This window comes from Aspergillus vadensis, assembly GCF_003184925.1.
Source record: "Aspergillus vadensis CBS 113365 unplaced genomic scaffold BO88scaffold_7, whole genome shotgun sequence".
Taxonomy (NCBI): domain Eukaryota; kingdom Fungi; phylum Ascomycota; class Eurotiomycetes; order Eurotiales; family Aspergillaceae; genus Aspergillus; species Aspergillus vadensis.
Window position 1 is genome coordinate 69477 of NW_020292045.1, and position 25759 is coordinate 95235.

Sequence of the window (25759 nt, forward strand, 5' to 3'; positions counted from 1 at the left end):
AAGGCTCTTTGTCGTCTCGATGTCTCCTTTCAAGTCAGCCCATTGCCGAGCCGGGGGACAACTAAGTCACTGACATTGTATTTTCTAAAAAGAACAATAAGGCCATAATGCCAGTACAGCCAGCTGGTATCAGGTATCTCCCTTCAGAACTCCACATAGCCTCAATAACTTCGAGGCTGTGATCTGTCCTGGCCACAAACTCTGTTCAGTCTTGAATAATGCAGTGATACAGCTGGGCACACTTGATTGGTGTCGCCTGGGAAACAGAGGATACACCAGAAGTTGTAAGTAGTAGAGTAACTTAGTTTGTCTGCGTTAAAAGCAAAGTCGGTTCAACTAATCATCGGCAAGAGACACTCCGCCATGAAGCTCCATATATATTATGATGAGTAGCAAAGTATATACTTCGGGAAAAGTCCGGTTGAACTTGAAATCGGCAACAGCCATTCCATCGTTAGATAAGATGCGTTCTATAGTAAGTATCATCTCTGAAGATATATGTTAGCCGATACTAGTACTCCACACACATAACTGATGTTCGGACATAGTCACTCTGCATGCGAGCATTAAGCTGGAGAGGACATCAAGATACCTCTTTAGGATTAGCGTAGTCACAGCCCTAGAAGGCTCAAGACGGAAGAGCCGTGCAGGGACGCACCATGCGTACGGCAGGACTGCTATGTAAGTTTCCAGTTTATTTGTTAAGTGTCAGGGTGCTATCATGAAGATTTAAGATAAGAACCCCACCAGATGGCTGTCAGCCAGTTAGCAGCAAATCTACTTAATCGACCGGGTAAACTCTTTCCTCCCAGTTAGCCATTGCAAACTACACATTATATTGATGCTTCCGCAATCTCACCCAATTCCGGGCCCGAAATGTGAAAATTCTGTCTGATCGGCATGCCGCTCGGAGGATTTTGGCTCATTTGCGTCCCCTTTTTTTGAGGTTATCTGTGGTCCCTTGCTGCCACTCCCGACGGATCAGTTTCGCTTCCGACGGGATTTGAACCTTCCTGCCCCAATGGTATCATTTTGGCTCAGCATCAACGAATAGAATTGCTGGGCTACGCAACGGTGGCGATAGTGTGGGTCTACGGCAGACATCATAGGGAATAGTTAGGGAATAGTATCTATCTAGATTCTTCTTCGAGCATTATCTTCCCTTCATATATAATGTATGGGGCCCCCAAAGTTCGGCCGCTCGACCGCACTCTCGCGCCGGAAACACTGTCTGCTCGGTGGTGATTGAACATGTCGGAACTTGCACACAACAATCGTTCAGAGCAAGTCTTAGATGGGTCGACACCATATGACTCCGAATCCACTATCAGTCGCGGCGACTTGCAGGAAAAGCCATCCAACCTAGACAATGAGGACCCCGAAGCGCTGACTCGGCTCGAGACAGCCCAGTCGGCCGTCAAGCCCCCGTCAGAACTATGGAAAGAAATCATCTTCATTGCGGTGGTCTGCATGGCTCAATTCATGACACAAGCCGGCCTATGCATGTCCATTGCCCCAGCTCACATCATTGGCGCCAGCTTTGGCACCACCAATGCAGGACAGCTCAGTTGGTTCGCCGCAGCTTACAGCTTGACTGTCGGAACCTTCATTCTGGTCGCGGGTCGGCTCGGAGACGTCTACGGGCATCGACTCATGTTCATCATCGGATTCTTCTGGTTCGGTCTTTGGTCACTCCTGGCCGGATTCAGCGTGTGGTCGAACAAGGTCTTCTTCGACTGCTGTCGAGCTCTGCAAGGAATTGGTCCCGCCATGTTACTCCCGAACGCCATCGCTATTCTCGGACGTGCCTATCCTCCCGGCTTGCGCAAGGAGATGATCTTTAGCTGCTTCGGAGCCACAGCACCGGGCGGGTTCATCGTTGGGGGTGTCTTCTCTTCCCTCTTTGCTCAGCTTGTCTGGTGGCCGTGGGCATACTGGGTCATGGGGATGGTGTGCTTTGTACTGGCCGCTCTCGGTATCCTCGTCATTCCCGTTACCCATCGTCCGAAGTTTACAGACAACATGACAGCTTGGTTGCGACTGGATATTCTCGGTGCTATCACCGGTATCTCGGCTCTAGTCCTGATTAACTTTGCCTGGAATCAGGCTGCACTCGTGGGATGGCAGACACCCTACACCTATGCCCTCCTTATTGTCGGATTTGTCTTCTTCGGCGTCTTCGTTTTCGTTGAACGCTCGGCCCCGTGCCCCTTGATCCCGTGATCAGTCCTCTCCGGTGACCTGGCCTGGGTGCTCGGCTGCATTGCGGCGGGTTGGTCCAGCTTCGGAATTATCGTCTACTACTTCTTCCAGTACATGGAGGTCATCAAGGGTGACTCGCCACTACTTGCGACCGCTAAATGGTCCGCCGCCGCGCCGTCTGGGGCCGTTGCTGCGCTGGTCACCGGTTTCCTGCTGGGAAAGCTACCACCTAGTGTGATCATGTTCTTCGCCATGTGCTTCTTCACTGCTGGACAAGCCATCTTCGCCACTGTCCCTGTGCATCAGACGTACTGGGCGCAGGCGTTTGTCGCTAGTCTGATCACGTCCTGGGGAATGTACGTACCAAGTTCAATCACTCATTTCCGTGACTTATACTAACTAATATCAGGGATATGTCCTTCCCATCAGGAACACTCATCCTGAGCAATTCGATGCACCATCACCACCAGGGTCTAGCGGCATCGCTGGTCACGACAACAGTCAATTATTCCATCTCACTGGGACTGGGATTTGCCGGTACTGTGGAGTCGAACGTTAACGATGGCGGAAAGAACCCCCTGAAGGGATACCGCGGAGCACTTTATCTCGGCATAGGACTTGCTGGGTTAGGGATGGTGACGTCTATCTGCTTCATGTCGGTTAGCTGGAGACGTCATCGTCTCGGAAAGGAGTCGACGTGATGTGGTAATGTTTAATGGTCATAATAGATGGCGTGGCGGGCGAGACTGCTCGCTGTGAGCGTGACTTGTCTGTGTTTATTTTCGAAAAGTGTGCTTTGAAGTCTTATACCCTACATAGAATAGATGCTATCTTCTCCGTTATATATCAAAAATATATGCATATAATTAATATACGCTTTTCATCGTATGTCCTTAAAGCCCCAAGAGAGAGCCCTCCAGTATGCCTGCAGCAGGCAAAATTGTCCTGGTGCCTGGGAAGCAGTCAGAGCGGTTAGGCTGGCGCCGATCAGAGAGAAGTTATTGTTGGTTCCGGAAGCAATTCCATAGGTAGATGGATTTCTGAGAAGGATCTCTGTGCAAGGCTGAACTAGGTACTGGCAGATAAGCCCGACCGAGTTGGAACGAATATCCTATAGGTGCTCGGGACGTACAGGCCTGGGCTAATATTTAGCGAATTAGGTTCCTCCCGAGTTGTTTCCCCTCACTGTCTCGACCTAATCTATAGGTCACTTAGTCGTACTTGATTGGGGATCCTTGCTATTTGATTGGAGTCGGATCGTTCTGGGTTTTGGCGGCATGTTATGAACCAAACATCAGGACACCCTCCAGGATTTACTGCGCCGGTGGCAGAACACGGAAGATGCGTCCAGCCTGTTGAGTCTCCGATCGCGCCTTCCTATCTCAGCGGATACGCGCACCACCTGATCGTAGCCGCACAGTTGGATTTCAGTTTCCTGACAACTTGCCGTTGCTTTAATCTATCTCAATTATTATAATCTATAGTAAAATGAATGCTATCCTCATAATTACATCATTGTGCTTTTGTACGGAATCAGTATTCTACAAGGAAAACTCACTCTGGCGCTGCAGCTGAGCGGAATGTGAAATGGGAGTGATTGAGGCGCAGTGGGCGCTACTGAGGTCTGCATGCATCGATGGTAAGCATTTATATCCTATCATACTGTCTACCGAGTTGTCGATGTGAGTAGTGGAATGGTTGGCCACTAATCTGGTTAGAAAACACCTCACCATAGGCGCTGGCGCTGCAAGGCTGTTGTCGGGAAATACTTTGGTATCCTTTCAAAATTGACGCCCAGACATGCTGATAGCCAAAAAATTCCACAGACCATGTGAATGCCGTGGATCACTTTATGATGGTGCAATGATGTCCTTCGCCAGCGGCTGGGGCAGTGACTCCCGACCTTACGTACTAGTTAGGATCAATGATTGAGCATGGCCTATCAGAATGAAGTCATAAGTGATATTTGACTCAAAATCCAACAATATCGGCGCAATAGATGAACCTCAGCCAGCGACATGACTGAACGCCATTCTGTAATGTCGCCGTCTTTCACTCACATGCTCTCTACTCTGACGCATACCAAAGAAATGAGAAACACTGGAAAGATTTTCGGAGGCATTCACTTCCTGTCGATTCACTTGGAGAATGTATACCGACTTTAGCTCACTACTGGTCAACTGGGAAAGGCTACCAGGTTGACAGCAACTAATAACACACTGCCACATCACTCTCTACTCTGCCGTTGGCGCCGTGACGCGTCCGTATAGGCAAGATAATCAGACAGGGGTCCCATCACTTGCTACCATCAAGATAAGGCTGCGTTGGTAGGCATCGCTGGTATGTCCTGCTAACAGGGATTGCGCTCCTCGCTTCAGGTGGTGAGTTGGCCCCGTCGCGCCTATTTAAACACTGCCTGTGGTACTCGTTGACATCTGTTGACAAACACTCTTATTTTGCCCAGTACCATACTACTACCACCACGCTTCACCAAAATGTCCGTCGCTGAGACTCTGAGGGACGTTTTCAATCATATCGCTTTTCCCCCAAAGCTTCCTGGGAAAAAGGACCGGGAGCCAGAAAAGGTAGAACGCGATCTCATCATCCGCTTGCGTTCTGCAGTTCAGACCGTCTACCATGTTTCAGATGACGCTTCGAAGGCTGTCTGGGAGTCAATCAATGCGTCACTGGACACATGCAGCGCAGTGAATCAGAATGGAATGGTGAACAAGGGCGCTCTGCTTGACGCACTGGGAGCACTACAGCCAGGGGGAGCTGTCATAGTGAATATCGGAGAGCAGAACGCCGCACTGCTTATTCGGATGCCACAGTAGGTCTGATCCCTAGATGTTGCGCCGTAATACTAACCAATCATTATCAGGAATGGTGATAATGTGGTTATTGAGGCCTTCGAAACATCGCCAAGTGCAGAACAAACACTGGCCGCCTCGGGAGCATTAAGATGGACATTCCCAGGGACGGCAGTATCGCTTTCTGTCGAAAATTTTAGAGACCCGGTCCTCCAAGCGTCTCTTACAGACTTTCTCGAGAAGGCGAGCACAGAACAACTGGAGCAATTTGCCGCCAAAGCAAGGAAAGCTGGGAAGGAGGTGGTTGAGAGACGCAATACAGTCGACCCGTCCATCATCACTGAATTCCTTATAGCACTGCTCGGGGTGAACGGCAGCCATGTATGCCCACCGGCATTGCAAAAGCGTGTCAAGGATGACGTATGCTGGGACAATGCCGAGCTTCCGTGGCGGCGTAGTCCATTTTGGCTTGTGCTTCGAGTGTCTATACAACGATTGCTATATCTGCATCTGGGCAGTGACCTAGGTCGTCTGCAGTACAAGTTTCTGCTTTGCATTGTCCTGGCAGAGCTACTTGGGAATGTTGTTGATAGAAAGGTATTGGAACCTGAGCAATGGAGCTGGCTTAACACCAAATTGTGCCGCCGGCTAGCCAAGCTAGAAACGGAAATTCAAACGTCCTCAACAGAAACGAGAACTTTACATGCCCACCTTTCCCGGAAGTTGGATCCTGTTTGCCAACAGTCCGTCACCGTCATGAGAAACGCCATCAGTGTTGAATGGGAAGCATTCAAAAAGCGGAACCAGCGCAAGATACCGCTGTTGCCAATCTGTGCGAAGGACACAGATTTCTTTTTGACTTTACCAAACAGTATCTCCTATCTTGAAAATGTCATGAGGAGCCGCCCTGGGACCCTGGTTAACAGACCTCGAACTGTAGACCCATTCGACGTTTCCAGCCACATGGACAAAAGCACTGGCGATCAGTTTGTATCTCTGGTCAAGAAATATTCTTCGATTGCCGAGACTGAGCTTGACATCGAATTTCGAAAAGGAGAGTCTCCAATCTCGGAAGGTAAAAGTGATGAGGTGTGTCTCGATGTTGCCCGCCAGATAACATGCTACCTGGATGTGGTAGGACAGTCTCACGACAGCGACCATGAACAGCTGAGTTTCTTCATTCTTAACATATTCGAACTATGGGTGCTCATGGACAAATGCGCCACGAGTGTTTATCCCTTGATCTGCGAGTACCGTCCTGTGTTCTGCGCCGAGCAGTTGGATGTTTTGCTTTTGTCGAGATACGTCGATTTAGAACGACTACAGAAGATCCAACTATACCTCCAAGACCGTTGCACTGCAGCATCTAGGGGGGATATGACAATTTTTTCTGATCCGTCTCCAGGATGCTTTGCAGATCGCTTTTTGGGACTTCCGATTGGCAGAGACCTGGTTCAAATGCAAAGGAAGATTGAAAAGGCATCTTCGGTGGCCCGGGCTTTGAAGGAGTCGGAGCTCGCTGATATCAATGAAGAATTCGAGTCACTGACGAGGTCCATCAATAATAGCATCTGTACTCAGCGGAGACACCCTGATGGTACTCATGATATCCGAGGATGCAGCCACTGCTATTATGTCCGATGCCGTCGACGTTTAGAGATTACCATCCATGAAGATTACTTGCCTACAGACGAGAAACTGTATGAGACAAGAGCCATAGTGTTTGAATTAAGGACTCCCAAGGTATTTAGTGCATACCGAAGTGCGACTTGGACTATAATCAACCGATTCGGCCCCATGAAACCCGCAACACACGAAGGGTCACCCCAGATGATGCTCCGGCAACACAAACCATATTCGGTCTACTTGGAGAGATCTAACGGAGGATTAACACTTGCATCTTCTACAAAATCTCATCTCAAAACACATTACAAATCGAAGTCCCTTCCCGCATCAGCGAGCAGTATTTTGCGTCCATTTGGGTTAACCTTCCATTACTATGATTCTGACCGACGGCTGTGGGCCAAATGCAAGTCTGAACCGCTCACAATTGCACACCATTTCGTTCTTTCTTTACCCCCAAGCCTCCCCTTCGCAAAGCTGTACTCCTCTCCAAGCTTTGCTCCCTCTGGCTCGGGTCCAACTTCTTATGAGGCCATAGCAGCAATGCGTGAATGTCCGCCAACAGTGACAGTACATGAATTCTTGGCTCATCAAGCTCTGAAGTCTGGTAAGCATCGCCGGTGGCTGACAATACTCACCGAGCTTGGTTCTTCAAATATCAATCTAAGCTCGCTCGATGCAATGGTTCTGTTGAACCACCTTGCTTTGCAAGTCGGTCCTCAATCGCAGGATGATCCCTTTCGCGTGGTGCATGCCATCTTCAAAGACGTTCAATTTTGTACAAGGCTGTTGGAGCAAATCGATCAACACGTTTCCATAATAGCTCCAAACTGGCGCGAAGTGACGTATATGGAGACCATGCTCACCTTGACCATACAGGTACACAATCTTGGCTGCCAAACATCAAGAGCAGAAGCCGGAGATTTGCTGCTCAAAATACGCCGCATTACACTGAAGTGGATTGACCACTTACAAACGGAGACTCGAAACGCCTTGCAGCTAGACGTTGAAAAAAGAGGAGCTCGCTACTGCGTCCTAGCTGCTTTGCTGTGTCGGCGCACCTTCTTCCCCCAGGCTTATGCCAGAGAGGATCTGGATTCGGAAAGTTTTCAGTGCTTTATTGAGGCTACTTTGGCTATGCAGGAATGCTTTGTCCTCGATATAAGCAAGTTCGACAACCTAATGCACAGTATGTTGGTGCGTGACATTAAGATGTCTGTTCGACTTCGGCCAATTGTACACGCTGCATTCAAGCTACACCCTAGAAGTATCGCGTCTGCCATCGACAAAGTATGGCCTACAAGCGCCACCAGACAATTTGCGGTATGGCAGAGCTTGCCGCACCCACATGAACTATGGGTCACTACAGAGTCTCGCGCCACTGAGCACACCCTACCCCAAATAATTCATCTCCATATTCTGGAAGGCCACTTTCTCGTGGATGGGAAACCGTTGGGAAAGCTCCCGGCCGAAATTCGTGACTCAGAAGAATTGAAAGAGCTTTTTGGTGACCAGAGATTGGCGGCTTTCCCGTCCAATCGACCAGGAATGAGTTACACCTTGGCCATTAACAAAGAAGGATGCCAGATTCATCTGGGATATCGGAGCAAAGCCCTGGTAATTCAAGCCACTACCAAAGGTGGAAGTGTCCTGGAACATATTCCACGAAGAATATTTAGCAAGGGCCAGAGTTTTGACTTACCTGAACCTTTGGTTCGTGATTGTGTGCACTGGCTTGATTTAGGAATAGGTATTCTTGAGGCTCGACGCATGCCCGCTATTTGGATACCAAGGCCCGCGAACTGGAAACTGAACATCAAAACTCGAAAGGCACAGCGCAACAGAAAATCCTATCTGGTTGACCCCAACTCGTCATTAGCCACTGCAATTGCTAACATTTTTCTTCATTTCGAACGGCCGTCGATGTTGACGATATATCAACCTCCCGTGAAAGAACTTTCCGTTGAGCTGAAGCGCTTGAATTTGACATTCCACGTGAACAGGAGAAAACTATTCCAATGCCCGCAGCTGGGTGCAGAAGTCGACCCTGATCAAGATGCCGGCACTTTCTACGGACTACAAAGCATGTTGGTTCTTCGAAATGTCCACAATCGTTCACAGCGGAGTATTATAACGCCGCTAGGGAAAATTCACTACCAGCGACATGGTATTCATGTGCTAGTGCGCAAAGAGAATGATGGATTTTATGCAAGATACATGATCGATGATATTCTTGGCCGAATCCATGGCCCTGCTGAACCGCGACTGCTGTATACCTTGGCACAATTACACGCGCATACATCTTTCATAATGACCGACCCTCTTACAGCCAGAACAGGAACAGAAGAAGCACTCCATATTCTAGAGTCGGCCCACGCGCAGCCATGGAGTCCTCTGTACCCGGGCTTTAGAGAATTGTTACAAACAATCTCGTATTTGACTCCATCGCGCCAGTATTACCCGAAAGGCCTCAAATGCCTGCAAGTCGTCAATTGGAATCCAGCACTTACAACATCAATTCAACATGAGGCATATCGGCCAATAGTCAATTCAATATTGTCCAGGTCCCACAAGCTTTCCCTGTTCCAGATTGGTGGAGCTCACCACCAACCGCAGCAAGCCACGAACGAGCCGCATCTCAGCGCAAGGGCCCACCAGCGGCGATCCTTGTATGAACGTACAGATGCGTCGTGTCAGCCCATAAGCATAACCTCCGATACTCCTTATCTGTCACGAGTAGGGTGTTTTATGTCCAAGCGCATCTCAAACGTTCGAGAGATTGTGACTATACTGCGAGAGCGACCACCCGTCCTTCGAACTACACAAAACCTCGCGAGCCTCTTGGGCAAGTGGTCATCTATTGGTGGCTTCAATAGCAAATTCGCTTCAACCACTATTCAAGAGACCTTGTCTTTAGATCTTTCACTCAAGTGGGGCATGTTGGTGCGCCTTTGCATGGAGTGTGAGCGGCAAGATGTGTACCACCTCATGTTCCACCTGGGCCTAATTGCATATGACAAAGGTGTGAACATGGATGTGCTTAGGGTTTTGGCAGCTTTTTTCATACTGCCTGATCTGAAAAGAATCGAGTTGCCCTCCCATCCTTCTTTCGAAGGCTTTCCGGATGATAAGCCCCCTGATGTCGAGACAATCATAACACTTGCAAGACCATTTTGCAAGGAGTATCAAAACCTGGCCGAACAGAAACTGGACTTTTTAAAGAGGCATCAGAGTATGTACAAGAAAGCCAAGACTGAACGTGCTAACCATGAGAAAAAATGTATGGCTGAGAGCGAATCTTTCGCTTTATCAATTCTCAAGGAGTGGCCTTGTTCCAAACCGTCAGCAACCGCTTTCTCAGGAGAGATCTTGGATGTTGGCAGTGCTTTAGAAGTTGTCAGTCCAGATTGGCTGCGACGGTTCAAGAATTTCCAGCTTTCAAAATATGTTCAAGATGCACAAACGGTTCTGGATGCCTATAGTGCACCTACAAACCGTTGCAATAATGATGAGCTCACTCCCAAGCCCGAAGAGTTTTGGGGTGGATCCAGATGGACAACAAAGGTCACGTTGCATTTAGACCAGGACCTAATCAGCAAGCCAGGCCCAGAAATGGTACCGAGCTCAAGCTATCCCATGTTACTCAACGAGGAAAAAATCGCGAACCCGGCAAGCTCTCCGAATCCCAGTATCCGCCAAAGCTATAAGGGAGTGCGAGAACCTGAGATTGCCGAGCTTGAGCAGATAGTGCGTCGGATCACGGACTCGGGCTATTCGGTCAGGTCGACGTATGGCCAGGACTTGCAGCTGAGTATTGTTGCATTAAGAGATAAAGATCAACGGTCAATGAGCGTACATGCCACAAAGACCCATTACTTAGTGGAAATGGCCAGGTATGACGCCGAAATTAGGAACGCTCGTGCTGTTGTGCACCAGATTTACCGTCAGATCTGTGACAAGCTATCAGCTGGCGATGCTAGGCACCCTTGGCTGCAACGCGGAAACATCTGGCCGTGCATAACCCCGAGGACTATTCTGCAACAGCTTCGAAAAACTGCATCAACCAATTTTGGGCCAAATATGCAACAAGCCCTAATCAAGTATGGCCTTTCCATCGTTCACTTACAGCGTCTGGTTCGGATGAAGGAGCTTTTTGCGAAACACGACCAAAGTAGGCTTGAGCAGGAACTGAGTTGTTCAGCTCATGCTTCATGGAATTACGTGGATTACCCGGACTGGATACTGCTTGAAATTGATGGGAATGTGCAAATTCGTCAGGAACAAGTGACTGTAGCACTGGAGATGGTCTCCCCTACCTCAGGATCCAACTCTGTTTTGCAGATGAATATGGGCCAAGGCAAAACATCGGTTATTATGCCGATGGTTGCATGCGCATTAGCTGACTGTAACAATCTTGTCAGGCTTCTAGTGCCAAAAGCACTCACGGCCCAGACGGCACAGGTCTTGCAGGACCGGCTAGGAGGCCTCGTCGGTAAAGAGCTCATGCATATTCCTTTCTCAAGGCGCACTCCCACAAACATGGAGTTAATTGAAGAATACCGCTCCCTCCATGAGAAGATAAGTAGCAAAGCAGGAATAATACTAGGTGTTCCCGAGCACGCACTATCATTCAAGTTGAGTGGGCTGCAGAGGGTTTCAGACCTAAAGCTTGCTGAGGCTGCTGAAATGATAAGGACACAGGACTGGATTGACAGTATTGGCCGCGACATCCTCGATGAGTGTGACTACACCTTGGCTGTTAAAACACAGCTTATCTACCCAAGTGGCTCGCAGCTTGCGGTGGATGGAAATTCCGACCGTTGGGAAGCCATTATGGGCGTACTAGGCTTGGTAGCCCAGCATGTTCGAGATTTAGCTCCGGCCTTCCCCCAAAGCATCGACGTGATCGAAAGGCCGCTCTGCTCATTTCCACTTGTCTTCTTACTTAGACGAGATGCGGAGGTCGCACTCACTGAGCGGATTGTACAAGATATTTGCTCAGGGCGAGGCTCTATTCTTCCAGTTCAAAGCTTTAATATTACAGAGCAGGAGGCTATCAAGCGCTTCATCTCCAAGGAATCAGTGGATAGCTCTGCTGTCAAAATCATTAAAGATCTGTTTCGGGAAGCTCCCAGGGCGTGCAAGAGAACGTATCTGCTGCGGGGACTTTTTGTTCATCAGATACTCCTCCTTTGTCTGAAGAAAAGATGGAATGTTCAGTATGGACTACATCCAGGGCGTGATCCTATGGCCGTACCTTTCCAAGCGAAGGGCGTCCCATCAGACTATGCCGAATGGGGCCATCCAGATGTTGCAATATTATTTACATGCCTTGCCTTCTATCATCAGGGCTTGAGTCAAGAGCAGTGCCGTCGGTGCCTCCAGGCTGTGCTGAAGTCGGATGATCCTGCAACGGAGTATGACCGGTTAACTCAGACCTCAGACCTCCCTGAAGCTTTACGGCATTGGAACCTCATCAACGTGGATGACCAAGGCCAAGTCGCTGAATTCTGGCATATCATGCGATCCTCAATGGTCATGATAAACTATTTCTTGAAACAGTTTGTGTTTCCAGTTCACGCAAAGCAATTTGCCATCAAACTTCAGACCTCGGGTTGGGATGTGCCGTTCAATTCCATTGTCCCTGCCAGAGGTGCTAAACGCAACGGTGTCGGATTGACGACTGGCTTCAGCGGAACCAACGACAATCGCAGACTACTGCCGCTAACAATTGAGCAGCATGACTTGCCAGAACTGTTGCACACTAATGCTGAGGTTCTTACTTACCTGCTTCAAAGCAGGAACAGAGAATATAGACCAGCTTTCTCAGATGGGGGACGAATGTCTGAAGCCGGACTCCTATTAGATTTGGCTAGAAGCGAGATCCGAGTTCTTATTGACGCTGGCGCTTTGATCTTGGAAATGGACAATCTGACATTGGTGAAGACATGGCTAGAGAAAGATACTAAGGCACAAGCTGCAGTGTACTTTGGGCCTGATAATAAGCCACGGGTTTGGTATAGAATCGGGAAGGATGCGCCACTCCTTGCTACTCCATATGCCGATAACCTTCAGAATTGCCTTGTCTATCTTGATGAGGCACATACTAGAGGCACTGATCTCAAGCTTCCTGCTGACGCCAAGGGGGCCCTGACATTGGGACTCAACCAGACCAAAGATCATACTGTACAAGGTAGGTTCTCCTTGAACATCCGCGGTTTTCTTAATAATAAGGGGTTCCCTAACTTATGCCTACAGCGGCCATGAGGCTTCGTCAACTTGGTACGACGCAATCTATTATATTTGTCGCGCCTCCGGAGGTCCACCAGAGTATCTTGGATGTCAACCAGAAGAGCCGTAATGATATAATAGATTCTTCTCATGTGGTATATTGGCTTCTTCATCAGACATGCGCAAGTAACGCTGAGTTGGAGCCACTGTTCCACGCCCAGGGTGTTGATTTTTGCCGCCGCATGCAAGCTGCACTCGAATTCCCCAAATTCCTTGAAAACACGGAGCATCGTGACAAATACATGACGGTTCTACAGCAGCCTGAGCAGCAGACCTTGGAGGAGCTGTATAAGCCACGTATTTGTGGGCTTGGTGACAAAGGAAAGAGATCGATGGCTACTTCACCACCGGTAACCGGAAAGGTGGCTGTGTACTTGGAACAGCTCCATCATAGACGGAATCAATCTGATCTCATGCAGAGCGCAATCACAAGTTCCGCTTTAGAAGAGGTTGAGCAAGAACGAGAGGTCGCTTACGAGATTGAGGAGGAGAGAGAAGTGCAACGCCCACAGCGACTGCAGGCTTACGGATTTCCTGGGCTACACCCTACGTTGTCACAATTTGCGATGACTGGTCAGCTGCAAGAACCTGGAACCCTTACTGCGGCAAGTGTGCTTCACGAGTCTCAAGTCTCATTGAAGTTCGAGATGAAGGACAGCAATCTAGTGCCTCATCTACTCGTGTCTCAGGAGTTTACAAGGACCGTCAAATCAAAACATAAGATAGGCGATGAGTTCACGGTAAGCACATTGCATTTGACATCTACGTGTGATTATGATGCTTAACTGACATAATCTACAGCGTCCCGTAAACTGGCTACTTTACAACACAAAGAATGAGACAGCGATCGTCATCATTCCCGAAGAGGCGGAGGCATTGATCCCCATTCTCCGTACCTGTGCTGCTCCGTCTACACACCTCATCACATACGCAGCACCGGTGACGAGGCGCATGCTGCACTTCGACAATCTAGACTACTATACAATCCCACCTCTATCTTCACCACATTCTCTGCCAGCATGGTTATCTTTCGAACTGGGGATTCTGGCTGGGCGGTTGTATTTCGGGTACACCGAGTACGAAGTAATAACGGAACATCTACAGCTAGGCCCTGAGTGGTTAGATGCCAGTAACCCCGCGTCACGAGGGCTGTCAAACCAGATGAGCTTCGTGCAAGAATGGCTAGCCCTTCGTCGGCAAGGCCAGGATATCTCTCATACTCCAATGGGCTACATATGCCAGCGGAGGCCTCTTCGTGTTGATCATCCTTTCTTTGCAAACGCGAATACGAAGAAGAGTGCTGACCATATACTCCCGTCTTCGGGGTACATTGCTGGAACGATGGAAGATGAGTACTACGATAGTGATGAGGACGATGCCGGTGGTTATGAATTGGTGGATGACGAGACCTTCCAGGATAACCATGAGCAGCATGGAGATGTGGACGAGGCCGAGGATGACAAGGTCGATGAAATGAACAACAAGGAGAGCGAAGATGGCAAAGATTACCAGAATGGCGAGGAGAGAAATTGCCAGCTCCAGTGACTCAAAAGGGGCTTACCACTTCAAATCTGTTTTGATCTAGCCCACTGCAATATCTACGCCTGCTTCATCTGTGCTGGATTCAGATGTGATTGCTTTCTTTTGTATCATGACTGGACTAGTTGGCTAAAGTGGCTGAGCCATTGAGTAACTAGACTAGACTAGAACTGAGACAATATAAGAGCTAATGATAGTGCCATCGAACAATTAAATTGCTACTATATGTCAGTTGAACTAATAATATGTCCTCCACTAACGATTCTCAAAAGCTTACACCCCATGCCCCTTGTACCCCACTCCAATAAGCAACTCTGAACAACCAATAAAACATACTACCGACCGTTGGTTCGAACCGATCCTCCCTCTCAGACCACCCCGTACACAGCTCACCATCCATCTCTACGGAAACCAGTCAAGGTACTCTGTCCCTCCCATCTTCCAAACAAACCGAAACCATGACAACTAAGATATTACCTCCTCCGAGAACAGCACATCTAGATCCCTGTTTAACTTTATATCCGATGTCAATGACACACCTAAGAGTCCATTGACCCAGAAATATATCACTTGATAGTTGTGGAATAGTATAGCATAACTTTCATTCATCTCTATGATGATGTATTAGCTGAATGGCTTTTGTCTGTCGAGCACGTCAAGCTATGCAATAGTCATCTTACTAGTATAATCAAAATCAAGGAGTTGTAAGGGTACTAGTTGGGTATGAAGAGGAGTATTTGCAGTTGTATGTGGTCGTGGTATGGTTCAGCGCAGTACGGTGCGTGACGACAACCGTTCTATGATATATGCTGTGACGAACAATGTATGTGTTGATGGGCAGCGCTGGCGCTGATAAGAAGCAGATATAGAATCAACGGAGGTATCCGGTTGGGGAATATGCTATTTAGATCTAGAGGAAGAGCTCTGCAAATAACCAGTATAAAGCAGATGAGAGACATGGTTCCCCTTGCAAAGCGTTGAAATATGCCCAAAGGTAGTATTTCAACGCCGAGAAGCTTCAAATAACCTCGGCTTGGTCAGCCATGTAGTAGCTTCCTCTGCCGCGACCGACTCTTCATAGTCTTGGATTTGCTCGTGAGCCTTCTGTTTGGCGTGCTCGGCATCAGCGGGAATTTGAGCAGCCCACTTCCGTAGCGCATCGAGCTCCCCTTGAAAATGCAGGGCCACGTCTTTCCATAAAGAGGCCTCTTTCTCCTTGGCGAACCCTGTTTTGTTGCCCAAGCTGCCAAATTGGACTTTGTCTGCCTCGATCGCCTCTTTGACCTTTTCGTAGAGTGCTGCGCTCTGCTCATCTCGGTAAAGGTGCTTTTGTACTCTCTTAACAGTATCGGCATCGGCGTCCTTGGATTCTTCTTCCAACCATTTCCTACTTCTTATCACACTGTCTCGCTCCGACTCAAGCTTTCTGTTGACCTGAGAATATTCCAGGGCGAGAATTTTGCGCTCCTCCTCCCGGAGATCTTTGTTCTTTCTGCAAATAGACCTCGCTGCCTTCCAAAGCTCCATCCGGAGCACCCACATTTCGTCTTTGTTCTTCGCTGCAGCAAGTGACTTTCGCAACCTTGTGATTCTGCTTCTGTTCTCAGTCACTGAGATCATACACCTTTTTAATTGTGGTAATATCTGGTTTGTGTCCTTTCGGACACTGGCAAGACCTGAAGCCCTTAGTTGATCCACCTGGAATGCATCGCCATTGAAGTTGTCCGGCCATCCGTGCATCCGATACAGCCCTTTCACATCCAGTCTTCCAGCTTCCCACTCAATGCCGCAATCTTGGCCTCTACCTGGTAGTACCTCGAGTTCGCGATACCATCGGGCGATATCCCGCAATACATCTCCCGCAGGTCGGCTTGGAATGTGCTCAAAGTTATTCCCGTTCTCGCTCTCGGGCGCTTCATTCGGCACACCGTATAGCGCCGGGTCGCAGCTGCAATCGTCCACAGGATCAGGGATCCAGATGCGGTGCTTCCGTGCATCATATATAATAACACTTGTGTGGTTTCCCATCTGTGATAATGCCGTCATCCAGGGACGCATGTATGGCCCGTCTCCGTCCTCAAAATCCTCTTCCGTGGTCCCGTGGCATAACGGATCACGGCTGTCTTCAACGCAGGACTCGTCACGAAAGTCAATGAAAGAACCGCCATCAAAAAAGTCCGTGTTCGTAATTTGTGAGTCCACATAGGGGAGGATGCTATAGAGGTAGATGATAGCCGGGTCCAGCCCATGTTTCTCGTACACCAGGCGCATTTTGGAGATGTCGTGGGGCCCAGTTTGAATCGCCTTAGGATCAAGGTACCGCATCTGTGCAAGAGTCTGGTAAATCTCCAGCATCAATTGTGCGACTTCATGTAGCTGGGCTTCCTGGGCGTTGGAAATTCCTGTCATGGTGGGCTTCTTTGTAAGGGCGCAAAAGGCTGATGTGGTGATCACAGGCGTGAATATCGAATGAAGATTGGCAAAGTAAACTGGTCTGATCATAATCTTAAGAAGCGTGTGAGGATAGTTCCTACGCATGATTTCAGTTACTTATAGCTCGAGGAAAGCATCATCGCTGGAGCTCTTGGCCAATTGTGGGTTGGAGCCTGCATTTCTTGCGTCGTTGCTGCCTCGCCGCTGCCTGGACCCTTGCTTCGGCCTGGTGGTGCCTGGACTGGAAATGCTAGCAGCATCTAAACTAGACTTGTTGAACAACCTTCATCTTCAAGTTTTGCATTGCAGCTCATTCTGCATTGTGCTTCAAATTCGGGACCGCCGGGAAAGTCGCACAATTTGCGATAGGAGATCTCCGTGGCAATCAGAGGGCTTTGTTACCTATTCGCAGCATGCCATGTTGCTTGCTTTGCTAGCTCATAAATTAGAGTGAAATTGGAGGGGTGGGCCAATGTTGCAACAAATGATCGGCGATGCTTGCTCGGTGCAGCATTGATGACAATAAGCGCCACCGCTGCATAAGCCGGGATTTCCTTGGGCTATCGGGCGACAATATCCTATAACCTCGGGGCAGATAGCCACATCTGACAAGTCAGTCAGTTTCTCGTATCAATACGAGCCATGACCCCACATTGCTTACTCTCGACTGACTCGAGCGTCGATTGATTCAAATGGATCAAAATATAAATGGGTGCTACTAACCGGCTCTCCTGCTCTCACCTCATGACAACTCATACAAGTCCATCATGATGAAAAGAGAAACCTCATCTTTGTCCGACATCCAGCCAGTGTACGACTATGTCGTTGTTGGAGGGGGAACTTCCGGATTGGTGGTGGCCAGCCGATTGACAGAAGACCCCGCAGTCAGCGTTCTGGTGTTGGAAGCTGGAAGCGATCGTGTCGACGATCCGCGTATCGCAGCCCCAGGCCTCTCGGCCAGTACCTGGTTTGACCCTGAATTTGATTGGAGTCTTATCAGCGAACCTCAGGTAGGCATGCAAACCCTTGCAATACATGGTCCCTCACATTAATGTGGAATAGGAGGGTCTTAATGGCCGACGCCTTGCTCAGTCCCGCGGTCGAACACTGGGAGGTTCCTCGGCTATCAACATGGGCATGGCAATCTACCCTAGTCGTAGCGATATCGACTCATGGGAGCAGCTGGGAAACTCAGGCTGGAACTGGAAGTCTCTGTCCACCTACATGCGAAAATCGCAGACATTCATCCCGCCGTCGGATGAGATTCGTGACCAGTTATCGCTTGGCTATATCGATCCGGATGTTCAAGGGACCGATGGGCCCATACAGATTTCATTCGGTGATGGGCCTTTCCCGGCATTCACGGCCGCCTGGCCCCGGATATTTGAGGCATTGAATCATCGACTGACAGGGGACCCAATGTCTGGTCTGGCCAAGGGTGCCTTTTGCAATCCGGCTACTATCCACGGGACCTCACGGGCTCGTAGTCATGCGGGCGTCGCCTATTATACTCCCGAAATAGCGCAACGCTCGAATCTCCGAGTCATCACCGAAGCATTTGTGGAGAAGATTCTGCTCAACAAGACAGCCTGTGTCGAGGACGGCCAAGCTATCGCGACCGGCATCCTGTTCAGAGGAAACGATGGAATTCAACGCACGGTGGCCGCGAGAGCAGAGGTCATCCTAGCGGCTGGCACAATCAAGACACCGCATCTGCTAGAGCTCTCAGGCATCGGTGATGCAAAGCTTCTGCAAAAACATGGTATCGACATCATCATCGACAATCCCAATGTAGGCGAGAACCTGCAAGAACATGGCCTCGTCCCATTTACCTGGGAGGTTGCCGACGGTCAGATAACCGGTGAAGCTTTACGGGATCCTGATGTAGCCAAAGCCGCCATGGAAGCATGGCAATCTTCGGGAGCTGGACCGTTAGGCTCGCATCCACTAGGTTCTGCTTTCATGACTCTCCCGGAACAGGAGAATGGTGAGATATCCGACCTCATAGAAAAGCACCTGAAAGAGGACGGTTCACCCAGACAGGCCGCGCAGTACCGTATTCTCCGCCGATTTCTCGAAGATGACGACGAGCCAACGTGTCAGTACACGCTAGCACCATTCCAAATGACGCCTGACAAAGGCTCCGATCCTAGAGGTACTTTTAGCATGTCAGAGCCAGGAAACTACATTAGTATAGTGGCAGTCTTGAACCGGCCATTTTCCCGAGGCTCAGTACACTTGGCTTCGTCGGACCCGACAGTGCTGCCGACTTTCGACCCTCGTATGCTATCTCATCCACTGGATCTGGAGATCCAAGCACGTCATGTAATGTGGCTTGAGACGCTGGCAGCCACGGAGCCAATGGCATCGCTGCTGAAGCCGAATGGCCGTCGACTGCACTATCCAACGCGTGTGACGAGCTTGGAAACAGCGCGTGAGCTCACGCGGGACCGCTTAATATGTCATTATCATGTTTCAGGAACGACAGCTATGATGCCGCGAGAGATTGGGGGTGTGGTTGATGATCGGTTGAGGGTGTATGGCTGTAGGAATCTGCGCGTGGTCGACGCCAGTGTGATTCCGTTGATCCCTCGCGGGAACATCCAGACGACAGTATATGCTGTGGCGGAAAAGGCTGCTGATATTATTAAGGAGGATAGAGTGGCTTCACTGTGAAGGGAAATGGCTCTTGGTATCCCGGATATCTTGATCTAGACCTACTGTGGGGTGGAGATACATAGTCATTTGGCTGATAGCGTCCCTTCGTTGATGCTTCAAGTGGAGGAATATCATAGAAGTCACATATATACCTTTCGTTGATGTATCTCGGTATGGATGTAGTCGTTGATCGTGATCGATCAAGACAAGATTCCTGGGGTTAGTTCTGATGGCTTTCCTGCGGGAAGACCAGGAAAGGGAATGAGTCTTGGAAGCAGTAGCTAGAAGGCACGCCTTCTATCACCTGACCTACACTAGGAAGAGATATACCCCTTTACAGACCCTTATGGTTATACGCCTGTGGCTCTCCTTTATCATATGCATTGTATACTTGATATTTTGGCTATTAACCAGAGCCGGTCCAAGCGAGCTCAACCCTCAAGACGCAAACAGTCAATATCTAAGTAGCAGATACAGTTTGTTTCGTCATAATATGCAATTTGGTACTCAACTAAGATCACAAGTATAATACAAACATAAGAAACGTATCAATCATAACTCATGACTCGTATCCTGCAAAGAATCCCACGGAGCGATACCCGAACCGAATTATAAATGAACCTTACAATAGAATTACATGCTGAGAATTATAAGGTCATAGACTCAGTCTGCCATACCCTCCACTGTCAACAAAAATTCGCATCGACTATCAGCAAGCGACCTCACACATGTCCTAGAACCTTCAGTCAGTGCCATCACATACACAAGTATAAGACGAGTGAACCACATACTTCCCAACGGCTTCGCCCGCTTCGTAATTGACTTCACCTGATCCTGCTTCATCTTCGCAGCGCGTGCTCTACCATCCAGTATTAGCATGTCTGGAAAAGAACAATGAGTAAGGAAGCAACTTACTCCATCTTTGCTTCCTCGTCCAACCTTCTCACATGTTCCCTAGCCTCACGTACGGCCCGTTTCGAAGCCATCAGTGCCCTATCAGCCTCCCTCTCAGCCGCTTCTGCGCGAGAAACCTGCTCTTTGGCAGCAAGAATGGAAGGGTCTTCGTTTTTTCGGCTATGGCCGAACAGGGAGTGGTTGTGGTGGCGGGAGGAGGAAGGAGAAGTGGAGGACGATGAGTAGTGGGAGGGGGAGCCGGAGGAGCGGCGGGAGCGACGGTGAGAGTGGGAAGATGTAGTGTTGGGATCGTCGATACTGCTCCGGTCGGAGCTGGAGTGGGAGGAGGAGTGGAAGAGAGGCATGTTGGTGATCCTGTAGCTTGGTAATAGAGTATAGTGGAGCGATTGAGGCGAGTGTCTGCGTTAGTGGATATTGGAGATGAGATTGTAGACGGTCGGGATGGTGGTAGTTGTGCCGTATATAGCTTTCGTTTTTCTACGCAGTACTGAGGGCTGAGAGCATACGTAAGTGGCGATAGATGTGAGACGGTGAAGAAAGCTCAATTAATTAGTCGATGATCATAGGCTGCTGTAGCATGAAATGTCTCGTTGATGGTTGGAGGAATCCTATAATGCCCACGTGGTTAATGTTTACCCCAGGAATGAGAGAATAGATTGGACCCATGGTAGAAGGATGACGATATTCTGGGCGACATCAACTATGCGAGTGGATGTGTGTTTCCGCGATGATGTCAAAGGGACCGTTGTGCCGTCCCGATAATGAAGCTGCGGAGGATCATTGGTCGCAGATCTGCGGTGACATCAGATCCGGCGGACGTGGCATCGCAATTATGCGCCAGCAAGGGGTGGTGTTGTTAACTGCAATAGGTCATGTCAATCAGTCAGTGGCTGAGAAGGAAGCTTTTTCATTGTTGCACTACCTCATAGCTGAAGGTAACTGCAGAATGGGGAACGAGCTTACAGGGCTATAAGGATAGTGGCTGCTTAGCATATGCTTATGCCTGGACTTCTCCACAGCCCCGACAGACTGGAATGTCCTGGGGATAATAGTGGTCGGTTTTTGAGCAATTTGTCTTTGATTTACTTTGATCCAGGGCACTGTTGTTGTTACTTCTGAGGTTGCAGTGTCTTTGATAACATTCTCTCTTAGAGCAGACAGCAGCAAATACTGCTCATAATCAACTGAGTAGAATACTTTTTTGGTTTCTCTCAGTATGATCGACTCAGCTGTTGCCAGAGTATCACGCGCTGTGACGATACTGTCTGACCGAGATGTGTAAGGCTTTTGCGATGCTCGGTGAGGAAGATGATAATCTAGGAAGTCTGCCAGTGTCCCTTGAGGCCTAATTTCTCAGGCCTGTGGGCAATCTCATGGCATCATGCATTCATGATCCAGCTGCACGTGAAACGAGATCGCGTCGACTTCTCTTCTGTATTGGAAGGTGTGGAGTCTCCGCTAAGACGGTTAGCTTTTTCATCTATATCAACATCACCAAGGAAAGCATATAGAATCTTTACTAACCCACAGAATTTTGGTTGAGATGGTTATCTACATCAGCATGGTTTCATGAGCTAATATCACCCCAGAAATAAGAAACCTCACAATGACGCCCAACCACATCTGATTCTGATGCAGCCATGATCAGTCGACACTCTAAGTACCCTCTACCCTCAACATGAAAATTCTCAAAACCCAAATACCTTCCTCCAGATATCCCAATAACTAAGTACCTCCCATCAACATCTGTGACATTATACCTACACCATTTCATTTCCAAAATGCCTAACTTCCATCCCAACCTCCTCCCCAAACTCCTCCATCCCAATCGAACAATAACAACATCCTCCTCAATAATCAGACTCATCCTCTTATGTCTCCTCATCTTCACTCTCCTCACCACACCCTGCTTAGCAGACCGCAGCGACACTAAAATGGCCAACACCACCGTGGCCTACGACTGGGAGACACCAGATGAGAACCTCACAGTGATCTGGGACTGGGATGTTTCCGAGACTGTGAGGGTTTCTGCTGGGCATAGTAGGGCTCTTTCAACGCCTGTGGGAGGGATAGGGATTATTGTTCTGGGTGCTGGGGTTGTTGGGGCTTCTTCTTTGGTTTGGTGAGAGGTTGGGATACAGGTGGTGTGGGATGTGGATTTGGATGTTGTTTTATGGTGAGGGTGTTGCTTGACTTGTGTTTTCCGTTGCGAGTACTGTTTAGTTTAGAGTAGCTGGATCGAATTTCGTGCATAGGTTTCTATGTACTGATAAGTAGACTTCAAATTCTAAAGATACCATGAAGGACTTTCTCTGTAACATGTATTCATTAGATTAGCTTAAACATTATTCAAGCAGTTAAATTTACCCTAGTAAACAACGTTAGACAATTTATCATTCCAATTGCCCGTGTCTACTACACACAACGATGGTCATGCACTTATCACTACTTTCGTAGTTGTACAGAAATATATTTCACCTCCTAACCACCCCACCCTACACGAACGACCAGCACACCAACACCCTAACGGCCCCAAACAAATCCCCCTGGCAAGGCTTAAAGGAATACCCAAATGATGACCCCTGACAATGCAAGGCACTGCAAATGCAGCCGGGTATGAGCTTCGCATCCTCTGCCCCTTCTCTCACATCAGCAAAAAGCAAATGCCAAGACATGGTGGGTCTAAACTCCGCCGCCGCAGCAAGTAGACTAGTAGCAGCAGAGTTTGGGTCGGTCGATATCCGCTCAATACCCACCACCCACACAATCCAAAGCAGAGATTTTTCTACACAGCAAAAATTCAAAAAGATGACCGACGCAGGACTCGAACCTGCAATCTCTTGATCCGTAGTCAAGCGCCTTACCATTGGGCCAGCCGGCCTTGTTGAATACCAGTTATAGGAAAGGGGTTTATATTTCAGGCGGACACATGAATTCATCTAGCTAGTAATATTCATATGGACAAAATCACAAAGGGTATGTATGCTATGCTGCATTGGATATCATGAACGTGGAAACAGAGACGGAAGGAAAGGGCTGTAATGTACAGGTGGACGTGAGGTATATAGTGATGAAGGAAAGAAAGAATGAAAGATCATGGGAATGATTGGCGCGACTCAGGTTCCTGATCGCTGTAGGGTTCAAGAAGGGCTTCCTTCTCGGAGATCGGCTCGCCATCTTCGATGTTAATGATGGGAATGTTCTGCTGCTGCTGCCGGCGGCTAGCGGCGCACAGGTAGATGGAGATGATAAGACGGCCTAGCAGGAACCCAACAATGCAGGCCACTCCACCGGCCATGATACCCATCAGGGCGGGGAGGATGACCGGACGGGCGATCTTCATGATGCTCTGTTCACGTCCGGTCCAGAAAAAGTGGCCGCTCTGGCTGGAGGGGTAGTACTTGTTGGAAGAAGGGCGGCGGTGGGGGTGGGCATCTGAAGATCCGGCCATCTTGTGAGGGTGCTCGTGGGCGTGTTCATGCTCATGCTCATGCTCGTGTTCGTGCTTCGGGTGCTCCGGCTTGACGCAGTTCTTGACGGCCTCCTTTGCATGGTTGTAGTATGTTTCGAGCTGTTCCTTCCAGGCCTTCATTTGCCATACACGATTTCCGTGACCGTAATCGCGGCTACCGTTCGGGTCGATCATCGCCAGTTGCAGACCACCCTGGGCGTCTCTGATTAGACTGATGGCAATGGTGTTCTGCGTGGCAGCTTGACCGTGCTGGTCGAAGAGGCGGAGCTTGAGGTAGTAGATATCGCCCAGCCCAGCGCCGGGACGAGCAGGCAGTGGTCGTACATCCAATGAGTAGGAGAGCTGGACTGGCTGAACGAATGACTCCCACTTGCGATCTGCTGTGAACTGCATCGGGACGGTAGCGGGGAAGATGGGTTGTTGGTTGGCTCGAAGGGTGCCATTTTGGGTGGAGAAATCGATGGTCTATCCAAGATGATTAGTATGGGATGAAGGTCGACTTCATTGATACGTGAGTCCATACCAGTTGTGAACCAGAGTCGAAGGATTCAGTGCAAGTCGAGTCGGAGAAAGCGCAGGGGATAGCAGGAAGGTTGATTTGATGAGAACCAGCGGTAGAATGCAGCTGAGGTGCAGGTAGAGCCGCGGCCGCTGCAGTAGTGATGCACAAGGCACCAGTTGCGGACAGAAGGCGAAACAACATGGTGGTGTGGATGTGGTGTAGTGTAGATGGGGGATGGATGTTGAAAGAATGACAGGCTGTCAGGGATGAACTGAACAGTGGTAAAGAATGACGGAGACGCGCGGGAGAAAGCTTATAGAAGTACTTTTCCTTTGTTATTGGCAAAAGCAAGTAAGGAGAGACTGAGGAACTAATGCAGAACGAAGAGCGACCGGGCGAAGCATATAAAAGCGCATCAAATCAGTCCACAATGACAACATTCAGCGCTAACGGAGGGGCCGAAAAGTGATTGGGTCAGTGCAACTTGGTCCAAAGAAAGAGGATGAAGCTAAGCTAAGGCTGAGCGACCCTGATTCACCGAGGGAAATGCAGGCAAAATGGCAGATGATGGGCTGCTCCGCCTGTTCTGATTGATCGCGCGGATCGTTCTTTCCTCGCGACGGAAGCGACGCCGTCCAACACAGCCTCGTCGCAGTCCCGTTGGTTTCAAGGGTTGCCCTTTTTGGGGGCCAGGCACTCCCTCCAGTCGCCTTCGCTTCCTTCACCTTCTTTCATTCCTTTCATTCCTTCTCTTACTGTAAAAACGCCAAAACATCAAACCGCCCCCAGAATATAACCATCTAACTAACCCCCGTCAGCCACGCTGATGCAAAATGCAGCGATCCGTCTTATTCCAGAAAAGCGACCGATCTTCATCCTCACATCAAAGCACACTCGGATCATGGAACGACGGCGCTCAAAAACACCGCCCTCCGCCCCAATTGGTTAGCTTATTAAGACTATTAGCACATGCTCTGTCTATCGACAAAGTAGTCTAGCGGATATCTAGATACTACAAAACTCAACTCTGCCACTTTCCAGTGGCCATCCATCTATTCCTGGCCCAACTGTCTTGGATTTAGCGTGAGACAGTCCCAGTCCCAGTCCGTTAGGGTCCACTTTGCACGCGATGAACCCCTCAACTTTCAACTTCTACTCGCCGACAGGACAAATCTACCCAATTGCAAAAGCCTCACTGGCCCCCACGGGCCATTGAGGCATAAACCGACCAGCCAATGCAGTCCTACCCATGGGAAGCTTAGCAACGAGGTTATCGAACTAGCTGGCTGGCTGGCTGGCTGGCAGACAACAACT

General features: G+C 49.2%; 7 protein-coding genes and 1 non-coding gene across 8 annotated transcripts; 4 read left to right on the forward strand and 4 right to left on the reverse strand.

Moving 5' to 3' along the window:
- Positions 1-1251: 1251 nt before the first annotated feature.
- On the forward strand, positions 1252-3040 carry BO88DRAFT_486673 (MFS transporter; the record flags this gene model as incomplete). Its single annotated transcript, XM_025712474.1, has 3 exons — positions 1252-2219; positions 2283-2558; positions 2612-3040. The coding sequence occupies 3 exons, from the start codon at positions 1252-1254 to the stop codon at positions 2901-2903; spliced, it is 1536 nt and encodes a 511-aa protein (XP_025564320.1). The 3' UTR covers positions 2904-3040.
- A 1629-nt stretch (positions 3041-4669) lies between these two features.
- On the forward strand, positions 4670-14471 carry BO88DRAFT_479606 (uncharacterized protein; the record flags this gene model as incomplete). Its single annotated transcript, XM_025712088.1, has 4 exons — positions 4670-5032; positions 5084-12828; positions 12894-13666; positions 13728-14471. The coding sequence occupies exons 1-4, from the start codon at positions 4698-4700 to the stop codon at positions 14469-14471; spliced, it is 9597 nt and encodes a 3198-aa protein (XP_025564321.1). The 5' UTR covers positions 4670-4697.
- A 996-nt stretch (positions 14472-15467) lies between these two features.
- On the reverse strand, positions 15468-16921 carry BO88DRAFT_442653 (uncharacterized protein; the record flags this gene model as incomplete). The annotated part of the gene is made up of 2 exons (XM_025709968.1): positions 16596-16921; positions 15468-16493 (listed from the first exon to the last, which is right to left on the reverse strand). The coding sequence occupies exons 1-2, from the start codon at positions 16872-16874 to the stop codon at positions 15468-15470; spliced, it is 1305 nt and encodes a 434-aa protein (XP_025564322.1). The 5' UTR covers positions 16875-16921.
- A 728-nt stretch (positions 16922-17649) lies between these two features.
- Positions 17650-19888, forward strand: BO88DRAFT_486675 (GMC family oxidoreductase). The gene is made up of 2 exons (XM_025712475.1): positions 17650-17908; positions 17961-19888. The coding sequence occupies exons 1-2, from the start codon at positions 17666-17668 to the stop codon at positions 19572-19574; spliced, it is 1857 nt and encodes a 618-aa protein (XP_025564323.1). The 5' UTR covers positions 17650-17665; the 3' UTR covers positions 19575-19888.
- Positions 19889-20005: 117 nt separating this feature from the next.
- BO88DRAFT_486676 (uncharacterized protein) lies at positions 20006-20815 on the reverse strand (the record flags this gene model as incomplete). Its single annotated transcript, XM_025712476.1, has 3 exons — positions 20006-20289; positions 20348-20415; positions 20472-20815. The coding sequence occupies 3 exons, from the start codon at positions 20813-20815 to the stop codon at positions 20279-20281; spliced, it is 423 nt and encodes a 140-aa protein (XP_025564324.1). The 3' UTR covers positions 20006-20278.
- A 1437-nt stretch (positions 20816-22252) lies between these two features.
- BO88DRAFT_452060 (uncharacterized protein) lies at positions 22253-22597 on the forward strand (the record flags this gene model as incomplete). Its single annotated transcript, XM_025710672.1, has 1 exon — positions 22253-22597. One exon carries the CDS (start codon positions 22253-22255, stop codon positions 22595-22597), a length of 345 nt encoding a protein of 114 aa, XP_025564325.1.
- A 683-nt stretch (positions 22598-23280) lies between these two features.
- BO88DRAFT_t106 lies at positions 23281-23352 on the reverse strand. Its single transcript has one exon. It is a non-coding gene; the product is annotated as a tRNA-Arg (tRNA).
- BO88DRAFT_385191 (uncharacterized protein) lies at positions 23329-24977 on the reverse strand. The gene is made up of 2 exons (XM_025704729.1): positions 24467-24977; positions 23329-24408 (listed from the first exon to the last, which is right to left on the reverse strand). Exons 1-2 carry the CDS (start codon positions 24644-24646, stop codon positions 23566-23568), a joined length of 1023 nt encoding a protein of 340 aa, XP_025564326.1. The 5' UTR covers positions 24647-24977; the 3' UTR covers positions 23329-23565.
- Between the last annotated feature and the right edge of the window lie 782 nt (positions 24978-25759).